General features: G+C 52.2%; 1 protein-coding gene across 1 annotated transcript; it reads left to right on the top strand.

Annotated features, from left to right (window-relative positions):
- The first annotated feature begins 6,031 nt into the window (after positions 1-6,031).
- LOC106699408 (collagen alpha-1(I) chain) lies at positions 6,032-10,388 on the top strand. The gene has a single exon (XM_014467414.2). It carries the CDS (start codon positions 6,032-6,034, stop codon positions 9,986-9,988), a length of 3,957 nt encoding a protein of 1,318 aa, XP_014322900.1. The 3' UTR covers positions 9,989-10,388.
- Positions 10,389-27,113: the final 16,725 nt, after the last annotated feature.

The raw sequence follows: 27,113 nt of genomic DNA, 5'->3' as shown, positions 1-27,113 counted from the left end.
GGGAACAAAATGAGTGCCTGCCCATGCGGAGCCACATTCTAGAGGGGGTACGGGGGGGGGGCAGACAAAAACATGCATGGTGTGTTTGCAACTGCACTTGAGTCTCAGAGAGTTAAAAATGCTCCAGCGACAGCTATCCAGGGGATGTGCTGGAGAGCACTGTGGGTTGTGTACTCAGAGAGTGACCTCGGGAGGGGATGCGGGAAGCCCCGAGGGCAGACTACACTAAGCAGAGGGAATAGTTTGAGCAAAGGCCCTGTGGTAGGAATGAGCTGGGAACATTCGATGGCAGTGCAGTTGGAGCATAGTACAAGGTGGGGTCAAAGGGCCAGATGGGCTGAGCTCCTGGGCCTGAAGAGCAGGGTAGGGGGTCCCTGCAGGGAACGCGGAGCCCAGCTCAGTAATGACTCATTGAAGGAGGTCATGCCATGCCCCTTCTCTTGTCACAGTCCCAGGATGTTGTCCTGCATCTGACATACTTCAGATGCCACCGGCTCATGGGCAAGGCCACCTTGGCAAGGCAGGGCTCACCTAAAAAAGAACTTTATGGTCCTGGTGAATTTCCTATTCCTTGGCCTATAAATCTTAGAAAAGCATCCTGACCTTCTCTGGGAGAGAAGACATTTCTTAGCTGATTATGAAAGCATTTCAGAATGTTTTGAAACTCTACCCGTGGGCTGGCAGATAAAGCCAGTTGTGATATATACCTGGGGCTCTCCTAGGCTGCTTGGAGCATCTCTGAGACATGGAGTTTTGGGGGACTGTTCGCTTAGTGGGATGCTGATCAATGTCTTGATAACACAATCAACCTCATAACTGGCTCACAAATGTACCTGTGATGTGGAAGCCCTGAGCTGGCTGGAACAGTGAACTGGCGGGGCATAAGACTTGTCCCGATAACGCACCATAAGAAGGACATACGGCAAGCCCAACCGGGTACGTGTCATTGTCATCATGCAGGAGCACCGCTGTCCTTCCCAGAGGAGACGGATGCTCAGCATCGAAACCATGCGTGGAGCACGGGGAAGCTGGTGTCTGGTCACTGAGATGTGCCGCAGACTGACGAGAGGGTAATGGATAAAATCAGCCTCGAGCTTCCTGTGCTCTCTGATTCGCCTCCTAAGACAGGAGGCTGACAGGAGTGTGCTGTCAGCTGCATTCTTCTTCTATTTAGACCATGGGACTCAGAACCTGTTGGCAAGGTACACGGAGCGGCGGATGAGCTCAGACACGGCTGACCCTCGGGGCCTTATTCAGACACCCGAATGTCCCAAAGGATGTTGTCGGTGTAACTATTTCAGTTATCTGAATGACTCAACCTGCGAAGTCATAAAGATGATTGAAATGACCAAGTGAGCAAATGACTCCAAGCTGGGAGGCCGCCCGGCAACGTGACTCGGGAGGCCCGGAGCTTGGTCCTACCTGGGACCAGGCCAGGCTGCCTCCAGGCCCCTCCTGGCAACTGAGTCCTAGACCCAGAGGCTCCCACGTGGAGTGTGGACAGCTGACGCTGGCGCTGAATCGCTGTCCCTGCTGCTGTAACCCTTCCCCATTTAGCCGGGCTCTCCGCACGTCGCACTCAGCGTGGGAGGCTCGTTGAGAGAAGGGAATGATGATGATGCAGGAGGCCCGCAGCACATTGCTTAGTCACAGGTGTGTTATTCAGTCCATAAAAGCCTACGGAGGACCCCCATGTGCCAGGCACTGAGCTACATGTTTCACTCTGTGGGAAGAGTCTCACGTAATATAGTGGAGATAGATGTTAAGTAATTATGCCAAGAATTCAGTATGACTGTGAGGGTGCTGCCAAAGAGACGCTCTCGAGCCTGGCCTGCATGGCTCAGTGGAGCATCGACCCACGAAGCCAGTTCGATTCCCAGTCAGGGCATATGCCGGGTTGCGATGCCCGGTAGGGGACGTGTGGGAGGCAGCTGATCAATGATTCTCTCTCATCATTGACACTTCTATCTGTCTCTCCCTCTCCCTTCCTCTCTCTGAAGTCAATTTAAAAACACACACATGTTTTCACCCTAGCTGGTTTTGCTCAGTGGTTAGAGTATAGGCCTGAGGATGGAAGGGTCATGGGTTCAATTCCTGTCAAAGGCACGTACCTCGGTTGCAGGCTTGATCTCTGGTCAGGGCGTGTGCGGAAAGTAACCAATTGATGTTTCTCTCTGTGTGTGTCTCCCCCTCCCTTCCGCTCTCTCTAAAAGTCAATGGAAAAAATATCCTTGGGTGAGGATTTTCAAAACAAAACAAACAAAAAGGGGTCAGGGAGGACCTCCTTGAACGGGGGCACTTACGCCAAGACCTGAGCAAGGAAGATGAGGAAGGTGGGTAGAGTGGCAGAAAGAAAGAGGAACACTTGGGAGCCGGCAGGCGGAGCAGCTCAGGCCCAGTAAACAGGAGGAACTGGCACAAAGTGAAGCTTGGGTCCTGGGGCCTCGCTGGCAGGTCACGTTCAATTCTAAAGTCAGTGGAAGCCACTGTCCGGATGCCACCTTCACTGGCGTGATTCAGAGACAACAGCAGGCGGGAGGGAGCAGAGCCGAAGCAAGCAGAGGAGGTGTTTTTTTTTTGTTTTTGTTTTTTGTTTTCAGAGTTGGTTTTTGTGTGGTCGGCGAGGGTGGCTGAGACAATTCCTCCATCCTAGGCCAATGGACTGCAGAGCTCAGCCACGCGTGGGTGTGGGTGTGGGAGCCAAGGATGACTGGTGTTTCTGGGGGCAGCAGGAGCCATTTGCCAAGGCAGAAAAAACGGGAAGAGGGATTGGGGTGCAGGGAGGTCGGTTCAGCCACGTGTGGTGTGCCTGTGAGGCCCCAGATGTCCACCAGGCGCTGAGACCTGGGCAGTTCCCAGGGGCGATCCCCATGATGTTCCACGAAGCTGGACACCGACCTCATCCCGGTTCTGCACTTGGTCAGCCCTGTGAACTCCCACAAGCCACTGACTGTCTCCAGCGTTGATTTCCCAGACGAGGAAGGGGTGACAACCATCCCTAAGAGATAAGGAGATACAGTGAGGCAGCCAGTGTGAGGAGCAGGGCGCTCGCCAGCAGGCACTGGAAAAGCGCCCAGGGAGTTAGTGGCAGAGCATCGTGATGAGTTCCACTGAGCCAACCCAGAGATGCCCACGGTCCGTGTGCCTCTGGGAAATAAAAAATGCCACCAGCCGATCAAGCTATCGACCAGGCCATGATGCCATCGGTCACTACGTTCCTCTTATTTCAAAGACGTGAGATGTGACAACTCTCAGATCTTGGATGGAGCACTGCATTGAGCAGGGCTTTCCCCTGATGCCCCAGCATCAGCCACAGGGACCAGCTCCCCCCTCCACCCCTAATCCATCCCTATGGCTCCTGGGCCAGGTCTCTTTCAGGCTGCCTTTGTAAGATTGACAGATGCATTGAGGGCTGTGGAGGAAGCCCCTGAAACGCTTTGGCCTGGAGCACTGAGTCCCTGGTGTTGGCTGCTGCTCTCAGGTCAAAGGAGGTCTCAGGTAACCTGGTGCAGCCCTTGGTGAGGGACCTAACCCTATGGGAGAGAGGCCATCCCTGCCGACCACCTGGGGTTCAGGGAAGGTGAGCACTGTGGCAATGATGCCGGGGCCACAGACAGGTGAGGTGTGATGCCAACCTTCTCAAGTAGGGCAGGAGGCACCAAAGGCTGAAACAGCACGGAACTCGGCTGCTCCTCAGTCTTCCCTAATCCCTGACGCTGATCCAGGACCTTCAGTGGCCAAGCAAGTGGGGGGAGCTTTCCAGTTTCGAGGACACAGCCAGGCACCATCCCGGGTGGGCTGGCCCCTCCTGCCGGTTCTCAGTGAGCATCAGGCCTCTCGGCCTTGTTGGTGCTGGTGGGCGGCCGTGTCCCCTGGGATGTCTACGCAGCAGTTACTCCCAGGCCGTGCTGACTCGCACCATGTCGTGGCTTAGGAGTGGGTTCAGATATTGTTCTGTTTTGGGAGCCTAATCCACTGCTTTAGTTCTCCAAGTCCCCAGTTGTCTGAGGTTGAGAAAGATCTCAGTCTATCCCGGTGGTGCTCAAACTGGGGTCCCTGGCCGGCAGCATCGGCCATGCAGGGAACTTGTTTGAAATGCAAGTTCTTGGCCCCTCAGAGACAGACTGAGTCAGAACTGTGGTGGGGCCGCCCAGCGCTCTGGGTTTTAAGGAGTCCTCTCAGTGCTCTGATGTCTTTGAGGGCCCGAGACACCCGACACTTTCTGTGTGAATTCACTGCATGGAGGTGAATTTGAGGTTACCGGGGAAGCTAAGGAGGCAGAACTCCAAGGTTATGTTTGCCTTGAAATTCTGTGTATTGAGATCCATCCCCCAGCATTGGGTGATCCTGTGGGCTCACCCAGTGGGCGGGTCAGATTCATCCCTGTCCGTGAGGTGGGCTGCCGAAGGGGAGGGCTGCCGGTGCTCCCCCATCACACTGGCACGTAAGTGATCAGGACAGCTTTTTAATAGGACATTTGCATGTGACTTCTAAAGATAGAACTCTCTTTTTTTGGAAAAATGCATGGAAGTACAAAAAGAAAAATACGTTAGTGTATTTCCTTCCCATCTGTCTTCAGTCTCTGTGTGTCCGCGCCATTTTTTTTAAAAACACAGTTGGGCCAAAGTCCACATACAGCTTTGCAGCTTGCACTTCCAACTTTACATCACAAGCACTTTCCTGCACCAGATTATTTTCCTGTAAATACGCGTGTTATTTAAGCAGCCTGGGGTTAGACAGGTCGGGCATTTCCAATTATGTTTATATTCTAAATAGCCGTGAAGACTTTCCATGCACCACAGAATCTTTGCTCTACTTCCTGGTCATGTCCTTGGAGCCCTTGGTGAGGGACCTAACCCTACGGGGCCGGGTCATGGCGAGGCTACAATTCTGGGTGCAACTTGACAAAATACCGTCTGAAGAGGCTGGAGGTGGTTCTCCCCACCAGGAAGGACACTCTGGCTCTGACAGGGCAGCTGGCAGGTGCACCCCTGGGTGCCAGCCGCTCAAGAGAGAGCCGCTCAGCCCAGATGCTGAGAAACCTTGTCATAGATCAGAGACCCCTCCCCCAAGAGAGCTGAGGTCCCCGCCTGCAGTGGCTTGGCTGAGATGAAGGAATCCGGCAGCCTTGCTGAGAAGGGTCTCACAGGCATAGAACGGCGTGCTGATGGCTCGGGCCTCCCTCTGCCTGAGGGTTTCTCTGGGAGCATTTTCAAAGGGGTTCCGGAAGGCAGGTCCCAGCGGTGCCCCAGCCCTCTTGCCACTCCGTAGCAGAGCCCTCTCCCGCCTGCTTTGGGGTTTACCACCCACGGCCCAGGTGTTCTGCCCCAGTGACCCCCACCCCGAAGCTGAGTCCCCTCATACCCAGGGCTGGGGTCTCGCTGATTGCTCTCAGAGGCTCGGTTTGTGATTGAGTCAGGACATCGCTGTGATGTTAACCTCATCTCTCATACTTAAAGTGAGAGATATGCACAGACCCACACATAGAATATAAGTTCTTTATGCTTGCTTTCACCCCATTTATTCCAGGTATGATATTGTACATTATAAAAACATTAAATACCTTTCACATGCAAAGTCATTTTCAAAACGGCTTTCACAACACTATTTAATGTCAACCAGCCAAAGCCCTTAGGAGGGTATTAGGTCAGAAATGATTGCTCTTTCACAGAAAAGGGAACAGCAACCCAGGCAGGTGATGGGTGGGGATGCACCAGAATACAAGTCTCTTGCCTCCCACTCTTCTGTTCTTCCTCCTGGAATCCTTGGGTATTTAAAATAGGATTGTGGTCCAGCTGGTGTGGCTCGGTGGTTGAGTGTCAACGGTTTGATTCCCAGTGAGGGCTCAATCCCCAGTGTGGGGACATGCAGGAGGCAGCCAATCAATAATTCTCTCTCATCATTGATGTTTCTATCTCTCTCTCCATCTCCCTTCCTCTCTGAAATCAATAAAAATATATATTTTTTTTAAAATGTTAATAAAAAAGAAATGTTCTATGGGGTCACCTTGGAAAAAATGATAATATCTGAGATGATTGTGTGTGTTTTTCCCTACAGCTCCAAGAGTGTCAAGATTTGCAGTAGTAAGACACCTGTTGATGTGCAAGCCCTGAAGAAGAAGGTCAGCAAGGCGACCTGCGACCCCGCTGTCCGTGCCATCCTCAGAAGCCTGCTGCTCTACATCACCCACCGTGAGGACGGGCCCCAGGGGCTGCCTCCCACCAAGAGGACAGAGAGCAGAGACAGGCAGGGGAGCCGGAAGCCCGAGCCCCAAGACGCCAACCGGCGGCCCACGCGTTTCCAGCTCCTGCAGGCCAAGTTCATGGGCACTGGCCGGGAGACCTGGCTCAAGAAGACCCAGGAGGTGGGAAGGCTGATCTTCAAGGACAAGCAAGGCCCAGGCAGAAGCGTGGTGACCGCCACCATCAACAAGCTCCTGGAGAAGACCAGGGAGGGGGCCGGCGGTTCCCCAAGGGGCCAGGAGCCCCTCGGTGGTGATAAGCCCAAGCCCCGGGGGGGCCTGCCCGCTGGGAGAAACACCGTGAAAAACATTCTGAAGAAGTTCCTGGCCGCAGAGGAGAAGGAGGCCGAGGAGAAGAGGCTGCGTGAGAAGCCTCCTGCGCAGCCGTCCAAAGCCGCCAGGGGCCTCCTGCCAAAGATCGTGGGCAAGAAGGGCTCGGTCCTCGCCAAGCTGCGGGAGAAGTTCGAGCAGAGCGGGTGTCTGTGCTCAGAGGCCGGCGTGCTGCCGCTCCACACGGAGGAGCGAAAGAAGAAGAACCTGCAGCGGAAGAAGATGCACCGGCCCGAGGCCCACGTGCTCTGCACGGCCACCTGGGCCAGCTCCTGCATCAGGATGCCCCCTGCCCGCTTTCTGGCCTGCTCGGCGGAGCCCATGCCAGCCTTCAGCATCGCCACCATCGTCGGCGGCCCCCGGAGCTGGCTGTCCCACTGCGCCAAGATCAGACACTCGGACCTGAGGCGCATGCCCCCAAAAGAAACCAGCAGGCCCCCCAACGCGGGGGAGATGGTGCCTGATGGGAGCCAAACACCAGGAAAGGGGCTGTTAGATGGGGGGTCCCCCCAGACCTTGGTAGAGCAGGCCGTGGCTCCCACCCTGACAGCAGCCTCCCTGAGTGCAGGGCCTGCGTGCCTCCCCGAGCCGGCCCCCGGGCCTGCCTCCCAGAGCGGGGAAGCCCCTCCTGGCCTGGAACCCAGGTTCTCCTCGCTCACACCAGCCAGGGTGTTGGGAGGTGACAGGACGGAGGGCCCCCCAGCAGGCATCACCTCAGATGATTCCCAGGGGGCAGAGGGACCAAGGGCAGGCCCCCGCCCCGGGCCCCCAGGTGAGGGAGCAGAGGAGGCCCCGCAGGTGGACCTCATGGTTTGCAGTTCGGAGGATGAAACGGAAAGAGTGATTTCAGACTCAGAGCAAGACCCTCTCTTTGCCGTCCAGGAGAATTTTCCGGAACAGCCAGTCCCGGAACAGATCCCACCGCTCAGCGTGCCAGCCGCCCAGGCTGCCCGGCGCACCCAGCTGGCCTGCGAGCCTCCGCAGATAACCGTCAGACTCCCGGTGGTCCATGAGATGCCACTCCCTCCCGCCGCGCTGCAGGGGGCAGCGGGTCATGCAGACCCACCGTCTCCGGTGTGGGGAGGAGAGAGCGAGGGTGAACATGCACCCGCGCCATTTCCCACTACGACGGGGAGTGAAAGCACCAAGGTGGCCCCGATGGGAGCGGGCCAGCCTGCAGGGACGCCCAGGGGACTCAGCACCCCTTCTCAGCAGGACTCCCGGGCAGACCTGGCTCTCACGCCCCTAAGGGGTGCTGCCAGCATTGATGGTGACACCCCAGAGGCAGCTCCGATGCTGAAACTTCCGACAAGTCCCGAGGGCAGAAAGGAAGACCAACGCAGCTGTGGGAATTCCAACAAACTCCAGGATCAGGAGCGTATTTCAGGACAGGATGTGTCTGAGCTCAGGTCTGAGCAGCACCCGTTGCCAGAATCAGCGGGAATGCCGGTCCGTGACGAGGGCGCCCCAGCAAGTTACTCCACAGCCTCAGAAAATCGCCCCACGGGAAACAGCAGCTCTGCACTGTGTGGTCAGCAAGCGCCATCTCCCAACGAGGGAGACTCGACGGGCGCCCCCACACTGCTGGCGGCACCGGCCGAGGACTGGGCAAGGTCTGAGCATGTGACCACAGTGGGTCAGAACATCCTGCGTGGTAGAGCAGAACGCAGGGGGCCACCATTAACTGAGTCCGCTCAGCCCCTGCTGATGGCTGAAGGGGGTGCCAGCCAGGACGTTGGTGAGACCAGACCGGCCTCCTTAAATGAAGGCCCCCAACCAAGTATCAAAGCCCCCGGACGAGGGGCAGCCACAGGGGTCACCAAGAGCCACACAGCACCAGCACCGGGGAACACCGTGGACCCCGAAATCAGTTCTCCTGAACAGGGGAGCCCTTTGCACAAGAGAGAATCTGGCTCCTCACCAACAGGTCACAGTCTTGTCGCAGAGGGTCTGGGCCATGCACCCAACAGCCACCTCTTCTTGGCACCAGGAGGGCCCTCGAAGCCCCCCAGCGGCAGAGCGGCAGAGGGCCACGGCTGCGGAGACTCGGGGCAGCGCCTGCCGGCGACCTCGGAATCACTGACTGCGCTCCCACAGGAGGCCGCGGGCCCCCCACTCATGCCTGCCGACCCCGGCTTGGGGGTTTCAAATGAACCGGCAGCCAACAAAACAAATGCCGCAGCAGGAAGCAGAAATACTGCGGCTGCCCAAGCAGGTCCTCGGGGGAATAGCACGAAGTCCCCGGTTGCACCCTCACATCACCCCACACCACAGGGAGGCGGCGTACAGGGGCCTCCGCGCCACGGTTTGGACAGGCCCCCAGCGTCTCCTGAGGAGCAGCGGGCCAGGGAGGAGAAGCATGTCGTGTCGGAAAAGCAGCTTCCTCTCGCTGCTGGGGTTTCCCATCAGTTGCCCTCAGTGCCATCGACAGGAGCAGAAGGGGCCCCCCAGACGTGTCCCGGCCTCCAGGCACACCTGCTGCCTGCATCCCACACACAAGCTGGTGTCCTGCTGGACATGGAGGTCAGAGAGAGGCCAGCGTCACAGGCAGTCCTGGGGGGTGGAGAGGAGCAAGTCTCAGGGCCTGTGGGGCCGAAGAGTCCTGGTCAGAAGGGAGTCGCTCCTTTGTTCCCATGGAAAATCAAGCTTGGAGAGAGGCCAGCGTCACAGGCAGGCCTGGGGGGTGGAGAGGAGAGGGTCTCAGGGCCTGTGGGGCCAAAGAGTCCTGGTCAGAAGGGAGTCCCTCCTTCAAGCCAGGAGACCCCCTCGTGTGGCTCTGAAGAGGCGCAGACACAGCCCCAGGATGACGTGGTGGGGAGTGACAGGGCGACCGCTGGTGGGGAGACTCCTTGCCGACACACTGAGAAGGGACCAGAGCGCCCCCCGGGGCAGTGGGTGCAGTCTGTAGAGGACCCCTCAGGGCAGCATGGTGTCCACACTGAAGAACGACAGGGGCGCCCGGCACAGGCCCAGGCCGGCAGGATGGCACCCCACCACTTGGTGCAGCCCACAGGCAATTCCTTGGGTGTGGCACCTACGCCTACACCAGGTGCCAGTGGGCAGTCCCAGAGACCAGCCCCCACGGGTGGCCAGGGGCCACCTGGAGTGCCACAGAAGGCGGGAGAACACTGTCTGCAGGTGGCCAAGAGCCAAACGTCCGTCCATCCTGAGCCAGTGCAAGGCTCTGCAGTGCCCACACCCAAGCCTGGGGGCTGCCCGACGCCTGGTGCCCCAGCCCGGGAGGGGCCCCCAGACATCTCCAGGGCAGGAAGAAGCACACTGGACCGCGAACATCAGAGAAAGTCAGCACACTTTGCAAAGTACAAAGCCCAAAGCTTCTGCGACCAGAGGTCCTTTGATTTGTCCTTTCGAGCCAAAGTTATCAGGGCCAATGACACGTTCGAACTTCCAAAGTGAAGCCCCCGCGTCGGGACCACTGGCACGTCTGATGCCTCCGTTTCTGCTCCTCACTCAGGTTTGCAGGCTGTTTTCCTGCCTCCAAAGGCCCCCTGGACGGGTAGTTTCCTTTCACTCTCACAGTAACTGACCCCATGACTACAGACGTGTTGCCTGCATGTGTTGTGGAGCCTGCTCCGTGTTCTCAGTGCACATGGCTTCCTGGGAGCTGTGCACAGTGAGGACGAGGCAGGTGCCAGGCACACCAGGCCTTTGCCCCCCGTGGATCTGTTCCTTATTTCACTTGTGGCATCTCTACTTGGAGTTCGTCCAAGCACACGTCTGCCTTTTCACAGAGCCGTGCTGCTTTGGGCACTTTAAGGTTTGGTGCTGAACTTGGCATGTGTCTGTCCTGGCTGCTCCGGAGGTGCGGGGGCGGGGGGGGGGGGGAGCTTCGGCCTTTGAGGGCACCGTCTCCTTGCGGTTCATCGGCAGGCATGGATGTGGCGGGCCTCAGACTGTGGCCCCTGCAGGGGAGTCGCACACTGAGTGCCTCCACTGAGGGCCCGTGACTCCAACGCAGACACCAGACCTGACACGTTCTGGAATAAGGGCTAAGAGCTCCGGTTTGTCGCAGCTTCTCCCGGGGGAAGATAATCTATCTTTACCTTCTTGATGACGGTCAGGAAGGTGGAGTGAGGACACTGGGATCCGGGCTCTGTTCCTGCACCTGGGCCCAGCTGGGCCGGAGCAGAACAGATCACGGGAAATACTCGAGTCAGTTACAGAGGAAGGTGAGGCTGCAGAGTGATGGGAAGGCCGTTCTCAGCACCGTGTTTGCAGGTGCATGAGTCCAAGGAAGCTTTCGTTTAGAAACTGCTGTGGTGAGGAAAACGCAATGTCACACCGTCTCCGTCTTTCTCAGTCATCACAGCAGCCTCCGGGGCCTCCACGTCCTGCTGGGACGCGGGATGGCACTGCCGGCCAATGACGGGCCCGCAATGCTCTCTCGCCCCACGCTGCTCTCCTGAAAAGCACAGGGGCGTTTCCTACCCCTGCCCGCGACGTTCTATTATTCTAATTTACTCACTAAGACAATGCCTTTTCAGTCTACAATATTTGAACATTGTGTAACAGTATAAGGAAGGAAATAAAAATCACCCATAACCACATTACCTTAGATGATTTTTGTTACTACCTTGGACTGTTTTTTCTCCAGACTTTTCCCTCGGCTATTTTTTTCTATAACACAGATGCCCGAGTAGCCACATCCTGTGTCCAGTTTTAAGATTTAATGTTACAGGGCACGCACTTTCAGGGGCCACGGAGTGGTCTTTGAACCCTAACGCGTGTGCGTCTCAGGTTCTGTGGACACATGTGGGCCCCGGGTTTTCAGCAGAAGCGGACGCTGTGAGCCCTCACTGCCCAGCACACGCTTGTTGGTGCTATTCTCTTGCAGAAGATGGATTTCTGTGTTTTGAAGACTTCTTGATGTTTGCTGCCGGATTTCTGTGTTTTGAAGACTTCTTGATGTTTGCTGCCTTTGCCACTGAGCAATGTTCTAGACTTTCCTTCCCGGAGAAGCTTCCTTCATGTGTGCTGCAATCTCCTTTATTCTCCGACTTGAATGTTCATTTACAGGAGGGTTTCTTTTTTTTTTTTTTTAAATATATTTTATTGATTTTTTACAGAGAGGAAGGGAGAGAGATAGAGAGTTAGAAACATCGATGAGAGAGAAACATTGATCAGCTGCCTCCTGCACACCTCCAACTGGGGATGTGCCCGCAACCCAGGTACATGCCCTTGACCGGAATCGAACCTGGGACCTTTCAGTCCGCAGGCCGACGCTCAATCCACTGAGCCAAACCGGTTTCGGCTACAGGAGGGTTTCTTATTTTATTTTTTTGTTGTTGTTGTTGTTGTCAATCTTTCCCTGAGGATATTTTTTCCATTGATTTTTAGAGAGATTGGAAGGAAGGGAAGGAGAAAGGGAGGGAGGGAGGGGGAGAAAGAGAGAGAGAGGAGACATCGATTGGTTGCCTCCCCCGCACCCAGACTGGGGCTGGGGATTAAACCTGCAACCCAGTATGTGCCCTTGACCTGGATTTGAATCTGAGACCCTTCGGTGGGCGGGCTGATGCTCTAACCACTGAGAACACCGGCCAGGGCAAGAAGGGCTTTTTTATTTAAGCTTTGGTTGGGTGCTTAGGAAGAGCTGGGTTTGTCAGTTTTCACCCTGTCCATGGTGAGGTCCAGGTCACTGTGGTGTCTCCTCTCAGGACAGGTCAGCCAGATGTGACGGACATGCATGGTGGCCAAAGCAGCACTGGGCTCGGTGAGGCTAGGCAGGAAGCGTGAGGTCTGCACACCCAGCTGGGGGGGGGCGGGGGGGCACCATCTTATTTGTTTTCTTTCTTTATTTGTCCTCTGTTTCACAAAGGAATTAAAGCAATGTTTGGCAAAGAACTTGATGACCGACAGAGGAGATAAAAATATTATATTTACTGGGTGTTCCCTTTTTAAAATAAGAAGCAGTGGCGTTTCGACACTATTTTTAAATAGGCCAGAAAGCCCGTTGGAGAATGAACTGAGCGGTATCGTTTTAAGTGGTGGGGGAAAAATGATCAGAATCTCCTCCGGACGGCGGCTTCTGAGAAGTCGTACACGGAGTTCCTGTGGACACCTGGCAGGCGCAGGGCGCGTCTCCGACCCGGCCAGCAGGAGGGGCCTGGCTCTGGTTTCACCAAACACGGTTCAGGTTAGGCTGCCCTCCACGCCGCTGCTGGAGCCGCTCCGTGGGAAAGAATCAAGAGTGACTTTTCATCAGGACTTACTAGTGGTCAGTGTGCATTCACAATACACTTGAAGCAAGAGTTTACAGTGCAGACGTGGCAGCCGTTTCTGCCAAAGAAAGACCCAGGAGGCCTCCTGGGTTGAAATGATTCTTGCAGGAGGGTGGTGAGCATCTTAAATGAAACGCACAGTAAACATGTGTGAGCTTTTTAGCTGACCCACTTGATTTTGCACATCTGAGTAGCTTATCAAGTTACACCTCACTTCAGATTTTTACAGCTCCTTCTACTGTTTACAGACTCATCTGTGAGCCACGCCTGTGGTGTGTACCTGCAGGGGAGGGGTGGCTCCCGGAGGAAACTCCTATGATGAAGAATCACGTGTATTTTAGACGCTCCGTCGGGAAAGTCACTGTTTAGAATTTTATGAATTCAGTACCACTTCCTTATTTTTTTATTTTTTAACAGGGGCATCTTTGCCGTTTGAGTTACAATCTTTTAATTATTGGCTTATGTATTAACCCGCAGCTCAACGTTCTTTGTTTTATTCTCCTTTGTATACAAACTCTAAAATGGATTCATTAGAAAAAAAAATACCAAATATATTTTGTTGTATTCTCTTTTGAATTTTTACTAACTTTATCCAGCTGGAAATAATATCAATAAAAGAAAAGAAAATATATCACCCATTCCAGATCTCTTCCTGGCCTCTCTGAGGGACTGCCTGAAGGAGGTAGGGGTTTCATGTCAGAAAGCAGCTGTGGGGCCAGGACCAAGCGCTGGAGTGCTGACCACAGTGTGGGGAGATTCGGTCAGCAAAGGAGAGGCGCGGCTCCTCCATCCTCCAATCTGGGAGGCCCTGGGCTTGGGAGGAGAATCCCTCGGGGCATGCTTAGTAAAAACAAGCAGGGCTTCCAGGACACCGCCTAGGGCCTAGGGCCTAGGGCCAGGAGAGAATAAATAAGCCTGCTCCCCAGGCCAGGCCCCGTGGAGGTGGAGGTGGAGCTCGGGTGCCAGCCAAGCCGCCCCAGGGAGATGCTGGGACAGACTGCACAGAAGAGGAGCGTGGGAGGCCAGGGGTCAGGGTACACTAATTCCAACGCCACTTCCCTCCAGGACCTTCAGAAAAACTGCTGTGCCCTGGGCGGGGCCTGCGAGTACTTAGCATCGTGGGAGAGGAAGAGCTCCTTCACCCACAGTGGGGAGCACGAAGGCTGTCCAACCTGGTCAGGGGGTTCCCATCACCCCCTCCTCAGGGTGAGCCTGTGCCCCTGTCCTCCCCAGGGTGGCTTGGCCCAGGGGGCACTGAGCGCTGCTCCTGGAAGAGGGTTTGGGAAGACCAAGGTCCTAAAATGTTCCTTAGCATCAGGAGCTCCCTGAGGTGAGATCACCCAGTCCCCTCTCCTCCTGCCGGAGGAGGATTTTGGATAAGGACCTGCGAAAGACCCACAGCTAACTCATTTCTCTGAGGACAGAGAACTGAGTTGGCTGGGGTCTGTAGCCCCTGGGTGGTGGGTGGGCAGAATTCACTCCAAGATCAGGAAGGTACTGGACAGTCAATTTGTGAATCTAACTCTAAACCGTGAAAGTGTTGGGAATCTTCCCTAAAAAAACAAAGGGACCTACAGGAAACTGTTTTGATACTCAAGACATTTCTGTTGGTTTTTCCACATCAAATAATTCTCCCATTCTCTGAGACACCAGCTGGGTGTCCTACTATTCAATTCAATTCTGACACCATCTACCTGGGGTTGGTGCACACCCCACAGGTTAAGTGCTCAGCCCCAATTGCAGCATTGGGCCCCCAGGTTTCCACACGTCTGTCCAACCTGGCTACAAATCAGGGGTTCCCATGACCCCCTCAGGTTTGATCATTTGCTATAGCAGCTCCCAGAACTCAGAGAATTACTATTACCAGTTTATTATAAAGGGTATTATAAAGTTACAAATGAACATGTGGATGAAGGGTCCATAGAGCCCGGTGGGGCAGGTGGGGGTAGAAGATGGGGCCCGTGGCGCAGGAGCTTCTGTCTCCGTGGAGTTGGGGTGTCCCACCCTCCACACAGGACTATTCACTCCAGAAGTTCCCCAAACCCAGTCGCTTGAGGTTTTTATGGAGGTCCTATTAGGTAGGCATGATTGATTAAATCGTTGGCCATTGGTGATGAACTCAACCTGCAGTGCCCTGTCCCCTCTACCTTTCCCCAGATCTAGTGTGGGGCTAAAAGTTCCAACCCTCTAGTCCAGTGGTTCTCAACCTTCCTAATGCCGCGACCCTTTAACACAGTTCCTCATGTTGTGGTGACCCCCAATTTCATTGTTACAAATTGAACATAATTAAAGCATAGTGATTAATCACAAAAACAATATATGTGTTTTCCGATGGTCTTAGGCGACCCCTGTGAAAGGGTCGTTTGACCCCCAAAGGGGTCTCGACCCACAGGTTGAGAACCACTGCTCTAGTCACATCGTTGGTCTCCCAGGCAACCAGCCTCCCTCCTCCCAGGGTAACCTGGTTAGCACAAACTCAGGTAGGGTTGAAAGGGCTTTTTATGAATAACAAAAGATGCCCTTCTCACCCCAACACTCAGGAAATTCCCAAGGTTTTAGGAGCTCTGAGCCAGGAACTGGGGACAAAGACCAAATGCCTATTTCTCATTAATTATGTTGGGGAGGAAAAATTATCCTCTACCTTTCAAGGTTCTTCTGGCTGGACCAATAATCACATTAACATGAGACAGATTTAGCAGGGAAACACATTAAAGTTTAATAACATGCATGCCTCCTGTTTCCATGGGAGACACCCAGGAAAGTTGGCGTTAGCAATCACCTTAAATACCACCTTCAGCTAAAGACAAAAGATGTTGAGGGTGCAGATTCTGTTACGGTGTGACCAGGAAAAATACAGTATCCAAGGTAAGCCGGTGATGCAGATGTGAAAGGCCAAACCTTCTCCTTTGATGGTGAAGGCAGGCCTGGCACAGTGAGGGAGTCACTGATAGAGGTTTCCCTGACAAAGGTAACTGTCCTTTAGAAAGGGTCCCTTCTGCTTGGTTTTCGCAGCTTCTCCCACGTCCACTCTTTCTTAAAATTAACCAGCCTAAAATAATCAATACCCCAAAGAGGCATATTTTGGGGTATCAAACTCTGCTCCCCTTCAATCACAATTCCACAGGGCCACCGGCTAGTGTTGTCCTGATGTACAGAGAGAACTACCTTATTATCTTTCTACATTTCCCAGTGCCCCACAGGCAAATCCTGGCTCCTTCACACAGGTCAACCCCCCCAGTGGGCCACAGGCCTTCTTACACTCCCACCAACGAACCTTTGGCTACGTAACACCACTTGCTACGTCCCTTTCTGCTGACATTTGCTGGAGCAGATTCGGCTCCCATAGCCAAGGCCCAGGCCAGGGCCACAGCAACATCCAATAGAACACACGTGCAGACAGGGCCTAAATCAGGATAGGCTGATGGGCCTGAGCACGCAAGGATGGAATACGACACTGGGCTGGCAAACTGGCAAACCTTCTCCCCCATCTTCCACGGCCCTGCCCCCATTTTTTTTTTTTAAGGAAACATTAACACTCATTACTTCGGAGAATGCGCTGAGACAGGCATTTCTAATGGGTCCCAAATTGGTGCCGCCCTTTGTAAAGCGATATGGTAATCAGTATCCAGAGCCTTTAGAGCAGCGGTTCTCAACCTGTGGGTCAAGACCCCTTTGGCGGTCGAACGACCCTTTCACAGGGGTCGCCTAAGACCATCCTGCATATCAGATATTTACATTATGATTCATAACAGTAGCAACATTACAGTTATGAAGTAGCAACGAAAATAATTTTATGGTTGGGTCACAACATGAGGAACTGTATTTAAAGGGCCAGAAGGTTGAGAACCACTGCTTTAGAGAATGTGGGTCCTTAGCCCAGTAACTACCTTTTTAGGGATCTCATTAAGGACACATTCTTTTTTTTTTTTTTTTTCATAGAAATGTAAAAAACAATCCATTCAGTATGATATTATTCAAGACAGAGACATACATGACATAAACGTCTGCCCCCCCCATAGAGATGGATTAAATGAATTATTGCATGATCTACTTAGTAAGATATGTGCAGTCATCTAAAATCATGCTTAAAAATCATTTTAGGAAATGAATAATAGTTTACCATTTAATGTTTTTTTAAAATATATTTTCATTGATTTCAAAGAGGAAGTGAGAGGGAGAGAAACATCAATGATGAGAGAGAATCATTAATTGGCTGCCTCCTGCGTGCCCCCTACTGGGGATTGAGCCTGCAACCGGGGCATGTGCCCTTGGCATGTGCTCTTGACCAGACTCAAACCCGGGACCCTTCAGTCCCCAGGCCAACACTCAATCCATTGAGCCAAACCGGCTAGGGCTTGTGAGATATACATATCTCACATATATATGTAATATATAGTATATATATAATATATAGTATATGTACATATACTATATATTATATATATTTTAAATTCAATACAAAAACAGTAGATCTACACATGTAAACTACATGTAAAGGTGTTGTAGGCGGCAAGAATGGCACCAGGTGTCTGGCCTGTGGGGGCACACCAACCCTGAGTTCAGCAACCTTGGTGCTTAGGTTCTGGCTGGGAAAGAATTCAGAGCTAAGACCCAGACTGTAAGAGAACATTGATTGGGTAAATCACAGAGGTAGAAGAAGTAATTCCTAGAAGAAATGGGCTTAGGAAACAGGTTATGAAGGCAAAGGAACGGCAGGCCTAGGAACTTGGGAGTGGGAAGCTAAGGGTAACGTGCCTAGTGGGTGGGAAGGGGAAGGGAAGGGAAGGCACTGTGCTCCCGGGAGGGAGACTCACCGGTCCTCCGTCCTAAGGGTTTTCAGGGTGGAGATTTTAGGGAAGGTCCCAGGGGAAGATCTTAATAGAATATTCAGCAGTTTTCCAGGTGTGTCTTTTCAGGGTTGTGGTCTCCATTGATTGGTTGGCCGGCACCAGGGTCCTTCTTCAATGCAGTTGGTCCTGAGGTCAGCCTTGGCTGTGGCTTGTCTGGTTTTATTGCCTTTCTGGGCCTGGAGCTGAAATAACAACTGAGGCCTAGATATTATCTCTAAGGTGGAAAGGTCAGGGGGTCCAAACCTTAGGACCAGGAATATGATGCTAGGGGAGGAAAGGTCACCCTGGGGGCGAGGTCCCACCCTACAGTTGTCCTTTGCTAGGGACCTGGGGTTTTCCACCCCGGTGACCTCTGCACCTGGCTCATCACCTTGCTGTTTATGTGTGTCTAACTGCCTATCAAAAGGGGAAGAAAACAAAAAATAAATAAACAGAACAGCAGGCATTGGTTATCGGGGGTGGTGAATCTACAGGTACTTTCTTTCTCTTGTCTTTGTATTTGTCACCATTTTCCAAGTTAATTTAAATGTATGGAGACATTTTATGACCAGAAATTAAGTGTCCCGGGACCCAGGTCGGCGCTGCATAGTCCCAGTGCCTCTGTTACGGCTGTGTGACTTTGCCCAAGTCAGCAAACTTCCAGATCTTGGCTTCCCTGCTTCTTTGTTGGGGCGGTAACCGGTCCTGCCTGTCAGGTTCCGGATGGTCATGTGGTCACTGGGTCCAGGGCTTGTCACGTGGGGTCTGTGATGGAGTGAAGGCACTTTAGACAGAGGACAGGTCCAGCTGGACTTTCCAGCCCTGTCCTGGCCCACACGACTGAGGTGGGGTGTCCTGTGCCCTCACCCACGCTCCGTGCCCACTCTTCCAGGGGAGGCATGGGGGCAGTTCAGAGACAGGACTCTTGGCGGCCATCGCCCACAGGCCCTTCAGCCAGGACCCCCTCAGAAACCTTAGTTCTGGAAATGATTGAGCCACAGCGGGCACCATGGCCACCAGAGGGCACTGTGGGCTCCTGTGAGTCCAGTCCTGAGATCTGTGACCCAGGGGGTTTGCTAGATCCAGGCTAGAAAGGAGTGAGTGCATGGGGATCAGAGCACATGAGCCCTACACCGCTTTGGTGATCCCTGCTTTCGGGGGGGGGCGGGGGGGGGGCCTTTCACCCGAGAGGGCCCTTTCGCGTGGCTCGGCACCAGCACACGGGTTCCTCCAGCCCTTCCTGGACCTGGACCCTGCCTGCTCGAGCGGCCCAGCCTCAGGGGCTCTCTCCTTCCCTTGGGGTTCCGGGGAGCTGCAGTGGCTGTGGGACCAGGATGGAGCCCTGTAGCCAGCGGCTGGCTTTGAGCCCTGTCTTGCCACAGACCGGCTACTTGGCCTCGGGAAAGTTCCTTGTGTGTGCATAAGTGTGTATGTGTGTGGGGGTGTGTCCGAGGGTGGGGGGGGGGGGAGATCCTCATGTGGGTGCGTGCTCCTCAGCTCCTCAGCTTCCTCTACTCTCAGATAAGAATTGTAGCATCTACCCGATGGGGCTGTGTGAGCACTAGGCTCCGTGCATCCGCGCTGGGCAGTGCGGGGCACAGCGTGGCTGTTATCATTATTACAGAGGAGGGGGCCTCCCTCGCTCTGACCAGGAGTTGTCCTTCGGGAGGTGCCCGTCCAGGCTTTGCACTTCCCCTCTGTGGAGGAGGAAGCTCCTGGCACTGGCCTGGCACACCTGAGCTGACCAGGGGCCCTCTGTGGGTACCCTCCTGCCTCTGCCCCGTAACTCCTGACCTGGCAGGTGTCAGTTATAGGGGGTTTGCCGTGGGAGCAAGGACGTAACCTCACCTCCTCTGTCCTGTCCTCTTGTCTGTGAGACAGTCATAGGCGCCAGATGACTCAGTCAGCATCCCTGAGCCTCAGATAAACAGGGTCACATGGCAGGAGGCATCGCCGAGGTCAGGGACACACAGGCCAGTGGTGATGCCCTTCCAGCAGGGGTAAATCGCTGCTCCTCCACTGGGTGAGTGAATGCAGGCGTTTGCCATCGATGCTCTCTGCTGAGGACAAACTCACAAATCCTACCCCTGGTGTTACCTCCTGTGACGGCAGCTCTCAGGTTCTTCCATTCACTCTCCAGGAAACCTTAGCACCGTGGGCTTTAACTTTCCCTGAATCCTGTCAGCTCTCTCTGACCTATGAGCCAATTAATATTTCTTCTCCACACCTTTTCGGAGAAAAACATGCCCTTTTGGAGGCTAATCCACTGTAAGTCTCAGGCTTCTTCCTGGGAAAATTCAATAGGTTTTGTGCTGATATTCTATTTTTATTTTTTTAACATAATTTTTATTGATTTTAGAGAGGAAGGGGGAGAGAGAGAGAGAGAGAGAGAGAGAGAGAGAGAGAGAGAAACATCAATGATGAGAGAGAATCATTGATTGACTGCCTCCTGCACGCCCCACTCTGGGGATCAAGCCCGCAACCGGGCATGTGCCCTGACCGGGAATTAAACTGCGATCTCCTGGTTCATAGGTTGATGCTCAGCCACTGAGCCACACCGACCGGGCCTGCGATTCTCTTTCTGGATATACTCTCCTTTTCAATGGCTTTGGCAAATGGAGGTTAAACTGGCCCGTTTTGGCATGCTCTGGTGGAGCCCGTTCCTTCCCGACTTTCTCCAAGATTGAAGACCGACCTCTCCGAGATGTAGGACCCTCACTATTTCCTTCTCCACAAAGCGATTTCTTCTCACTGTGCCCTGACCCACCCAGCCAGAAATGTGTCCAGTAGGCTCAGAGGAAAATAGAACGAACCGAAATTATGTCTGGAGCACCTCCCAGCAGTAGAAAGGTCCTGTGGGCTACAAAACCTCCTGCACCACAGTGTGGATGGACCCTGAGGACCTGTTGTTAAGGTAAATAAGCCAGACACACAAAAGGATAAATACTGTGTCCCACTCATCCTCAGATGAGTAGTGAAATGTGCAGAGACAGAAAGTAGAGTGGTGGGTGTCATGGGCTGCAGGAGGGGGCGGTGGGGAGTTGTTCAGTGGGTGCAGAGTTTCAGATTGGGAAGATGAGCGAGCTTTGGAAATGCACGATGCCGCAGCAGCGCGAATACGCTTAATGGCACTAAACTGTGCACTTAAACATGTCGCAGCGGTCAGTGTTCTGTTAAGTGTGTTTCACCACAATTTTAAAATGGGGGAGCGGTCACTACGTGGACCTGGCAGTGATGGGCAGGAGGGGGTGCGTCCAGGTTGGAAGGCTGAAGGGGTAGCCCCTGCCAGGAGGAGGGGAGCGGAGGCCACCAGCAGGTCCCTTTCCTGGCTCGCTGTGTTTGGGAACAGCTGGGTGCCCCCACGTGTTAAGATGCGGGGTTGCTGCCCAGCCTGGAGGTGGTTGTTGAGAAATGTCAACAAGTCTCTAAAAATAAACACCCTCCCGAACCTCTGCCACTCTAGACTGTTCGTTCAATTATTTTTTTTCCAAGCTGTGCCTCCAAGCAAATCCTGGGAAAATAAGCACATTTACTTTTTTATTGATTCGGTTTCTTTGGGTCGTTGTGAGCAGTTTGCTTGACTGTTTACTTGAAGGAACAGGAAGTGTAAAAATTAACTTTATACTCATTTGTTTCCCAGGCTGTTCACCACAGTTTCAACTTATGTGAAACCCTCCAAGGAATCTGAGAAAATGGTTAGGATGTTTTGTAGAAAGTTTTAAAAACAGGAAAAGCAAGCTTCTCACCTTGTCTGGTTGAACTTTTTATGACACCTTTGTTCCCAAGATTATGCAGATGATTTTATTTCATTTTTCTAAGAAAAAAGCTCAAAGGGGAAAAAAGAAATACCCAACTGTTAATGAAGCTGAAGTTCATGAAAACCAAACATCAGCTGCAGAAAAGCTAGTAAATACTAGGCTACCAGTACCCCCCCTCTGAGGGATGCCACTTCCCGTGAGACATCCACTCGTCTGCGGGTTACATGGAATTGGCAGAGGTGGGGTCTTTAGTGAGAAATCGCCACCAAATACTAATTACTCTTGATATAAAAACAATAGTGGGCCCAGTCAGTGTGGCTCAGTGGTTGAGCATCGACCCATGAACCAAGAGGTCACCGGTTTGATTCTGATTCCCGTTAGGGCACATGCCTGACCCCCAGTAGGGGGGCATGCAGGAGGCAGCCAATCGATGATGTTTCTCTTTCATCAATGTTCCTATCTCTATCCCTCTCCCTTCCTCTCTCTCTCTAAAAATCAATAAAAACATTTTTTTTTAAATAGTGGAAGATGGAAACTGTAGTGATTACACATATGGCACCAATACAGTCAAGCCCTGTGCCAACCCATTTTTAACTTTGACCATTTGGCATGGACATTATAGGGCGCACTCAACGACGCCCACATAGAGGCAAAATGTCATAAAATAGGACATGTCGCCTCCAATGGAGTGGAGCAGGTGCATTCTCCCAGGACCGCGCAGGCCTTCCTCGGAGCGTGGCTGCGGTCTAAGCTGTTTTGAATGCTGTGGGGTGATGGGGACCCTGCACCCAGGATTCATGCTTCTTTCCACAGTGTGACGCCTTTGCTGGAAGCAGCCTGTCAGCCAGGCCACCTTCCCTAGCCCCCTCAGCTTCCCGGTCCTGTTACAAATGCTCCCATCCCAAGTAGGGTGTGAGAGAAGTCCCACATGTCACACCTGGGACGGCATGGTTAGAAGGCGGGTGCGCACTCTCTCCGCACACCACCCCAAGGCCTCAGGGGGCAGTGGAGCCTAGAGATGGAAGGTTGCCCACCAGACACTCCCTCTGGGTTGTTATGTGAGCAAGACACAGACATCTGCTCACGGTGTGAAAGCACAGCGAAGGCCTTTGTTCTGGAAGCTGGATTCTAACTGATATAAGTGGATTTCTGATCACAAATACTGTATTCGTTGATGACCCATTCACGGCAACCAAAGAACCTTGGCCGATACAGAGGTACTGACCTGCTAGATGATGAAGTTTTCTTTAAAAAGAAGTTCTTGTGCTGAGGCTCCAGGGAAAGCTACCAGGCCCTGAAATACACACACGTGTGTAGCCAACTCTGTCAAGAGAAATCCACTGGCCAACTAACTTGGTGCAGAACACTGAGAATGCATTCATTCTCTCTCTCTCCCTCTCTCTCCCTCTCTCTCTCTCATAACCAAGTGACCCAGCACATTCTTTTTTCCCCCACCACGCTGCACCTTTTTTCATCAGTCAAGTTTTCATATACTCTTGGGTTTGTTTCTGGAATCTCTATTTGGCTCCATGGGTGTCCTGAATTGAATAGAGTCCCCCAACAATTCATATCTACCCGTAACCTCATATGGTGGCCTTATTTGGAAATAGAGCCTTTGCATATTTAATTAGTTAAGATGAAATAATGCTGGATTAGGGTGGGCCCTACATCCAAGGACCGGTGTCCTTATAAGAAGAGCCATTCCAAGGGAAGACGTCTGTGTGGCCACAGAGGAAGAGGTTGGAGTGATGCATCCACAAGCCAAGGAATTCCAGAAGCGGGAAGAGGCAGGGAGAACCTTCCCCTACAGGTTTCAGAAGGAGCACGGCCCTGCCAACACCTTGGTGCTGGACATCTAGCTTCCAGAACTGTGAGAAAACGGATTCATGCTGTTTCAGCCACCACAGTCTGTGGTATTTGGTTAGGACAGCCCCAGGAAATACATCAGTTTGGCCAGTCTGTCTATCCTAGTGAAAGTGCCACACTGCCTGAGTTATTATAACGTAATTACTACAAGTCTGGATATCTGATTGGGACGCTCTCTTTCACTTGACTCTTCTCCAGTATTGTGCCAGTTCTGTGTGGCCCTTTATTCTGCATAGATTCAGGACTACTGATAACGCACCGCAGTTCATATTTTCACATTTTAAAAAATGTTGGTAAAGTTTATATGCAGTGAATTGCACAGATCTCAGGTGCACAATCTAATGAGGTTTGACACACATAACACATCGAGGTCAGGCATTTTCCTTGGCCCTCGTTCCCTTTTACATCGTCTCCAACCCTCTTGGCAGCCGCTGTTCCAATTTCAATCACTACAGGTTAGATTCATTATTCTTGAACATCATCCAAATGAATTGTACTCTATATACTCTTTTGGGTCGGGCTCTTTTACTTAGCATAGTATCATTAGTTTTGAATTTTAATTTGGGTACATTGAATGGAATTCATCCAACAACCTTTATTCTTGGTCTTAGAGGTGGTAGAAAGGGTGGGCTTTGGTTACTGAGTGAATGTGGGTTGAGGATTCAAGAGAGGCGCCGACATTATGTGGAATGAGAGCCCGTTAAAAAGAGTGTATGCGTGGGTGCACATGTATGTGTCTGCCTTTATGCATGTGTGTGTGCATGTATCTGTGTGTGCAAGTGTGTGCATGTGTGTGCTCTTCTATTCCCTGCAAGGATAGAAAGTCTGGAAGGAAATATACACAAAAGTCTAACTATCAGAGGCCCCTGAAAAATGGGAATAAGAGAGAGTGGTGAGGATGACCTTTTCTTTTTGCCTCAATTCTGTATGATTTCAATTCCTTTGTAGTTTTGAGGAGTGACCCCCAGGCTCCTGGCTTGAGCAGATAGGTTAATTGGCGGTGCCCCCAAAGCAAGGCAGGTGCCAGGAGAGCAGCACGGTGTTGCAGGGAGGTGAGCCCAGGTTTTCTGGGTTGAGTTGGAGGTACCCTCTCAACATCTTGGTGAAAATGTCCATTCGGTTGATGAAACACAGGACTAGAGCTCAGAAAAGGGGTAGGAGCCTGAGGTAAAGGTCTGGGAGTCAGCACTTACTTCAGGAAAGGAAGTGGACTCAGCACTTTCAAGATCTAAGCAGAGACATCACTCTCCGGGATGGGGGCAGTGCACGGGAGTCACCGTAGAGACGTTTTAACGATCCCCAAGCCTGCACCTCAGCCGAACGAGCCGAACGAAAGGAACCACCAAACCTCCTTCTCGCCCAGAAAACCTCTCCACCAAGGCAGGCGAGAAAGAAACTGAATGAGCACGAAGCCTGAATATGGTGCTCATTACAGGTAGCCCAACAAGAGATGGTGAAGACAGAAAGAATCCCACCCTTTTGTGAAGTCAGGCCCATATCACCCACAGGGTACGTGTCGGTTGTCTTTTTCCAAAGGAGAAATGAAACTCCCGCCTTTCGACCAGAGGAAGTTGCATTGTGCAGACAAGCTCCTGGGCGAAGGTTCTCCAGACAGCGGGCCCGCTTCCATGTTCACATTTCAAAGACAGGGCTGCGCGCCCAAGAAAGACATCCTGAGACCCAAGCCCATCTGAAGGCTGCTCCGGCTTTTAGAAAGTTTTACCTGCATCTCAAAGAGGGAGGGAGCATGTATGGTGCTGAGTTTTCTAGAGAAAATGTTGATAAGGAGGTGGGAGTTATCGCTCCCTTTTGGAACTAGGGACACTTTTATTTTTTTTAATATATTTTTTATTGATTTCAGAGGGGAGAGGAAAGGGAGATATAGATAGAAACATCAATAATGAGAGAGAATCATCGATCAGCTGCCTCCTGAATTCCCCGTACTGGGGATCGAGCCAGCAACCCGGGCATGTGCCCTGACCAGGAATCAAACTGTGACCTCCTGGTTCATAGGTTGACACTCAACCACCGAGCCACACTGGGCATTAGGGACATTTTTAAATTGAAATTTATTGTTTAGATTTGCATTTACCCTGACAGTCATCACAGTGGCCTTGAATCGATTTGTTTGACTGACTGATCACACACAGAAATCCCTCAGAAGTTTGTGCTCTTGGGTTTGAATAAGATTTTGACATGACCCTAATTCCAGCTTCAAATATTTATTTTAAAATTCATTTTCTAATGATTGGGCTCCTAGTCTAGATGGTTGATAATCAGCTTTGTGTATTCAAAGCATTCCCCACTGGCCTTGCAGGGCCCTGGACCTCACTGCTTCCTAACCTAGTAGGTCCCACTACCTCTTCACCTGAAACCCCGGGGTAAGCGCCAGAGTGAGACCTCCTCTGCATCCGAGGCCAAGGGCACTGCCAGCTTTTCCAGAGCAACAGAGAGGCAGGTCGGTGCTCAGTTTGCTAGAAAACGTCAAAATAAAAAGGCTGAGAAACAAAGGACATCATTGTGTTTCCTGGCAAATGGCCTCTTAAGGAAAAACTCTCAAGGAAAAAGGATCTGACCTCTTATTTAAAGAAATCTGGGTCACCGTGTTCCATATGCCTTCAGGAAAGGGTTGCCAGCTGAGACACAGAATGCCGGTCACATCAGAAGCGCAGACGCACATGAATACTTTGTTGGCATAAGTATGTCCCATACTGGGTGCCCTGTATGTGTATTTTTTTTAAATATATTTTATTGATTTTTTTTACAGAGAGGAAGGGAGAGGGATAGAGAGTTAGAAACATCCATGAGAGAGAAACATTGATCAGCTGCCTCCTGCACATCCCCTACTGGGGATTTGCCTGCAACCAAGATACATGCCCTTGACCGGAATGGAACCTGGGACCCTTCCGCCCGCAGGCTGACGCTTTATCCACTGAGCCAAACCAGTTAGGGCTGTATGTGCATTTTTATTTGCTAAATCTGTCAGCCCATTTTAGACGTAAGTGAAGTGGGTTTCTCCAGGTGTGTAACTTTCATGTCATGAATCTGGAACATTTTTTTAAAACATATTTTAAAAATATATCTTTTTATTGATTTCAGAGAGGAAAGGAGAAGGGGAGAGAGATAGAAACATTAATGATGAGAGAGAATCATTGATCAGCTGCCTCCTGCATGCCCCCTACTGGGGATGGAGCCCCCAACCTGGGCCTGTGCTATTAACCAGAATCGAACCCAGGACCCTTCAGTCCTCAGGTCAATGCTCTATCCACTGAGCCAAACCAGCTAGGGCTGGAATTTTTTTTTAATTTTGCCTTAATTGCCAGAGTTAAGAGCATGTTTCTTTTTCAACAGTAAAAATATTTTTTAATGTGACTGCATTTGGAGAGAGGGCCTTTCCAGGGGTGATCAAGCTAAAATGAAGTCATTAGGGCAGGTCCTGATCCCATACGACTGGTGTCCTTCTAAGAAAAGGTGAGTAGGACACAGACATGCACAGAAGAAAGACCATATGAGGACACAGGGAGAGGATGGCTGTCTGCAAGCCAAGGAGCGAGGCCTCAGGACAAACCAACCCTGTCAATGCCCTGACTTGTAGTCTCCCGGACTGTGAGAAAATACACCCCAGTTGTCCGAGCACCCCAGGCTGTGGTACTTTGTTAGGGTGGCCTGAGCTGGATAATACAAAATGAAAACTTGGGGGTTCCATTATGAAAGGAAGAAGAGGAGAAAAGATGGTGGAGACCACCTCAGTGTCTGCAGTGTCCTCACCTGTTGTCCTTCTGCCTCTCCTGAGCACTTGTCTGTCAGGGGTGCAGGTTGAAGTAGAAGCCTCCTTCCCAGGTCTCTGCAG

This window comes from Myotis lucifugus, unplaced genomic scaffold (genome assembly GCF_000147115.1).
Source record: "Myotis lucifugus unplaced genomic scaffold, Myoluc2.0 scaffold_395, whole genome shotgun sequence".
In the NCBI taxonomy this organism is placed as follows: Eukaryota; Metazoa; Chordata; class Mammalia; order Chiroptera; family Vespertilionidae; genus Myotis; species Myotis lucifugus.
This window is presented reverse-complemented; position numbering and strand designations above follow the sequence as displayed.

Excerpts from the sequence above, each read along its gene's own strand:
- LOC106699408 (XM_014467414.2), top strand. The coding sequence starts at position 6,032 with ATGATTGTGTGTGTTTTTCCCTACAGCTCCAAGAGTGTCAAGATTTGC.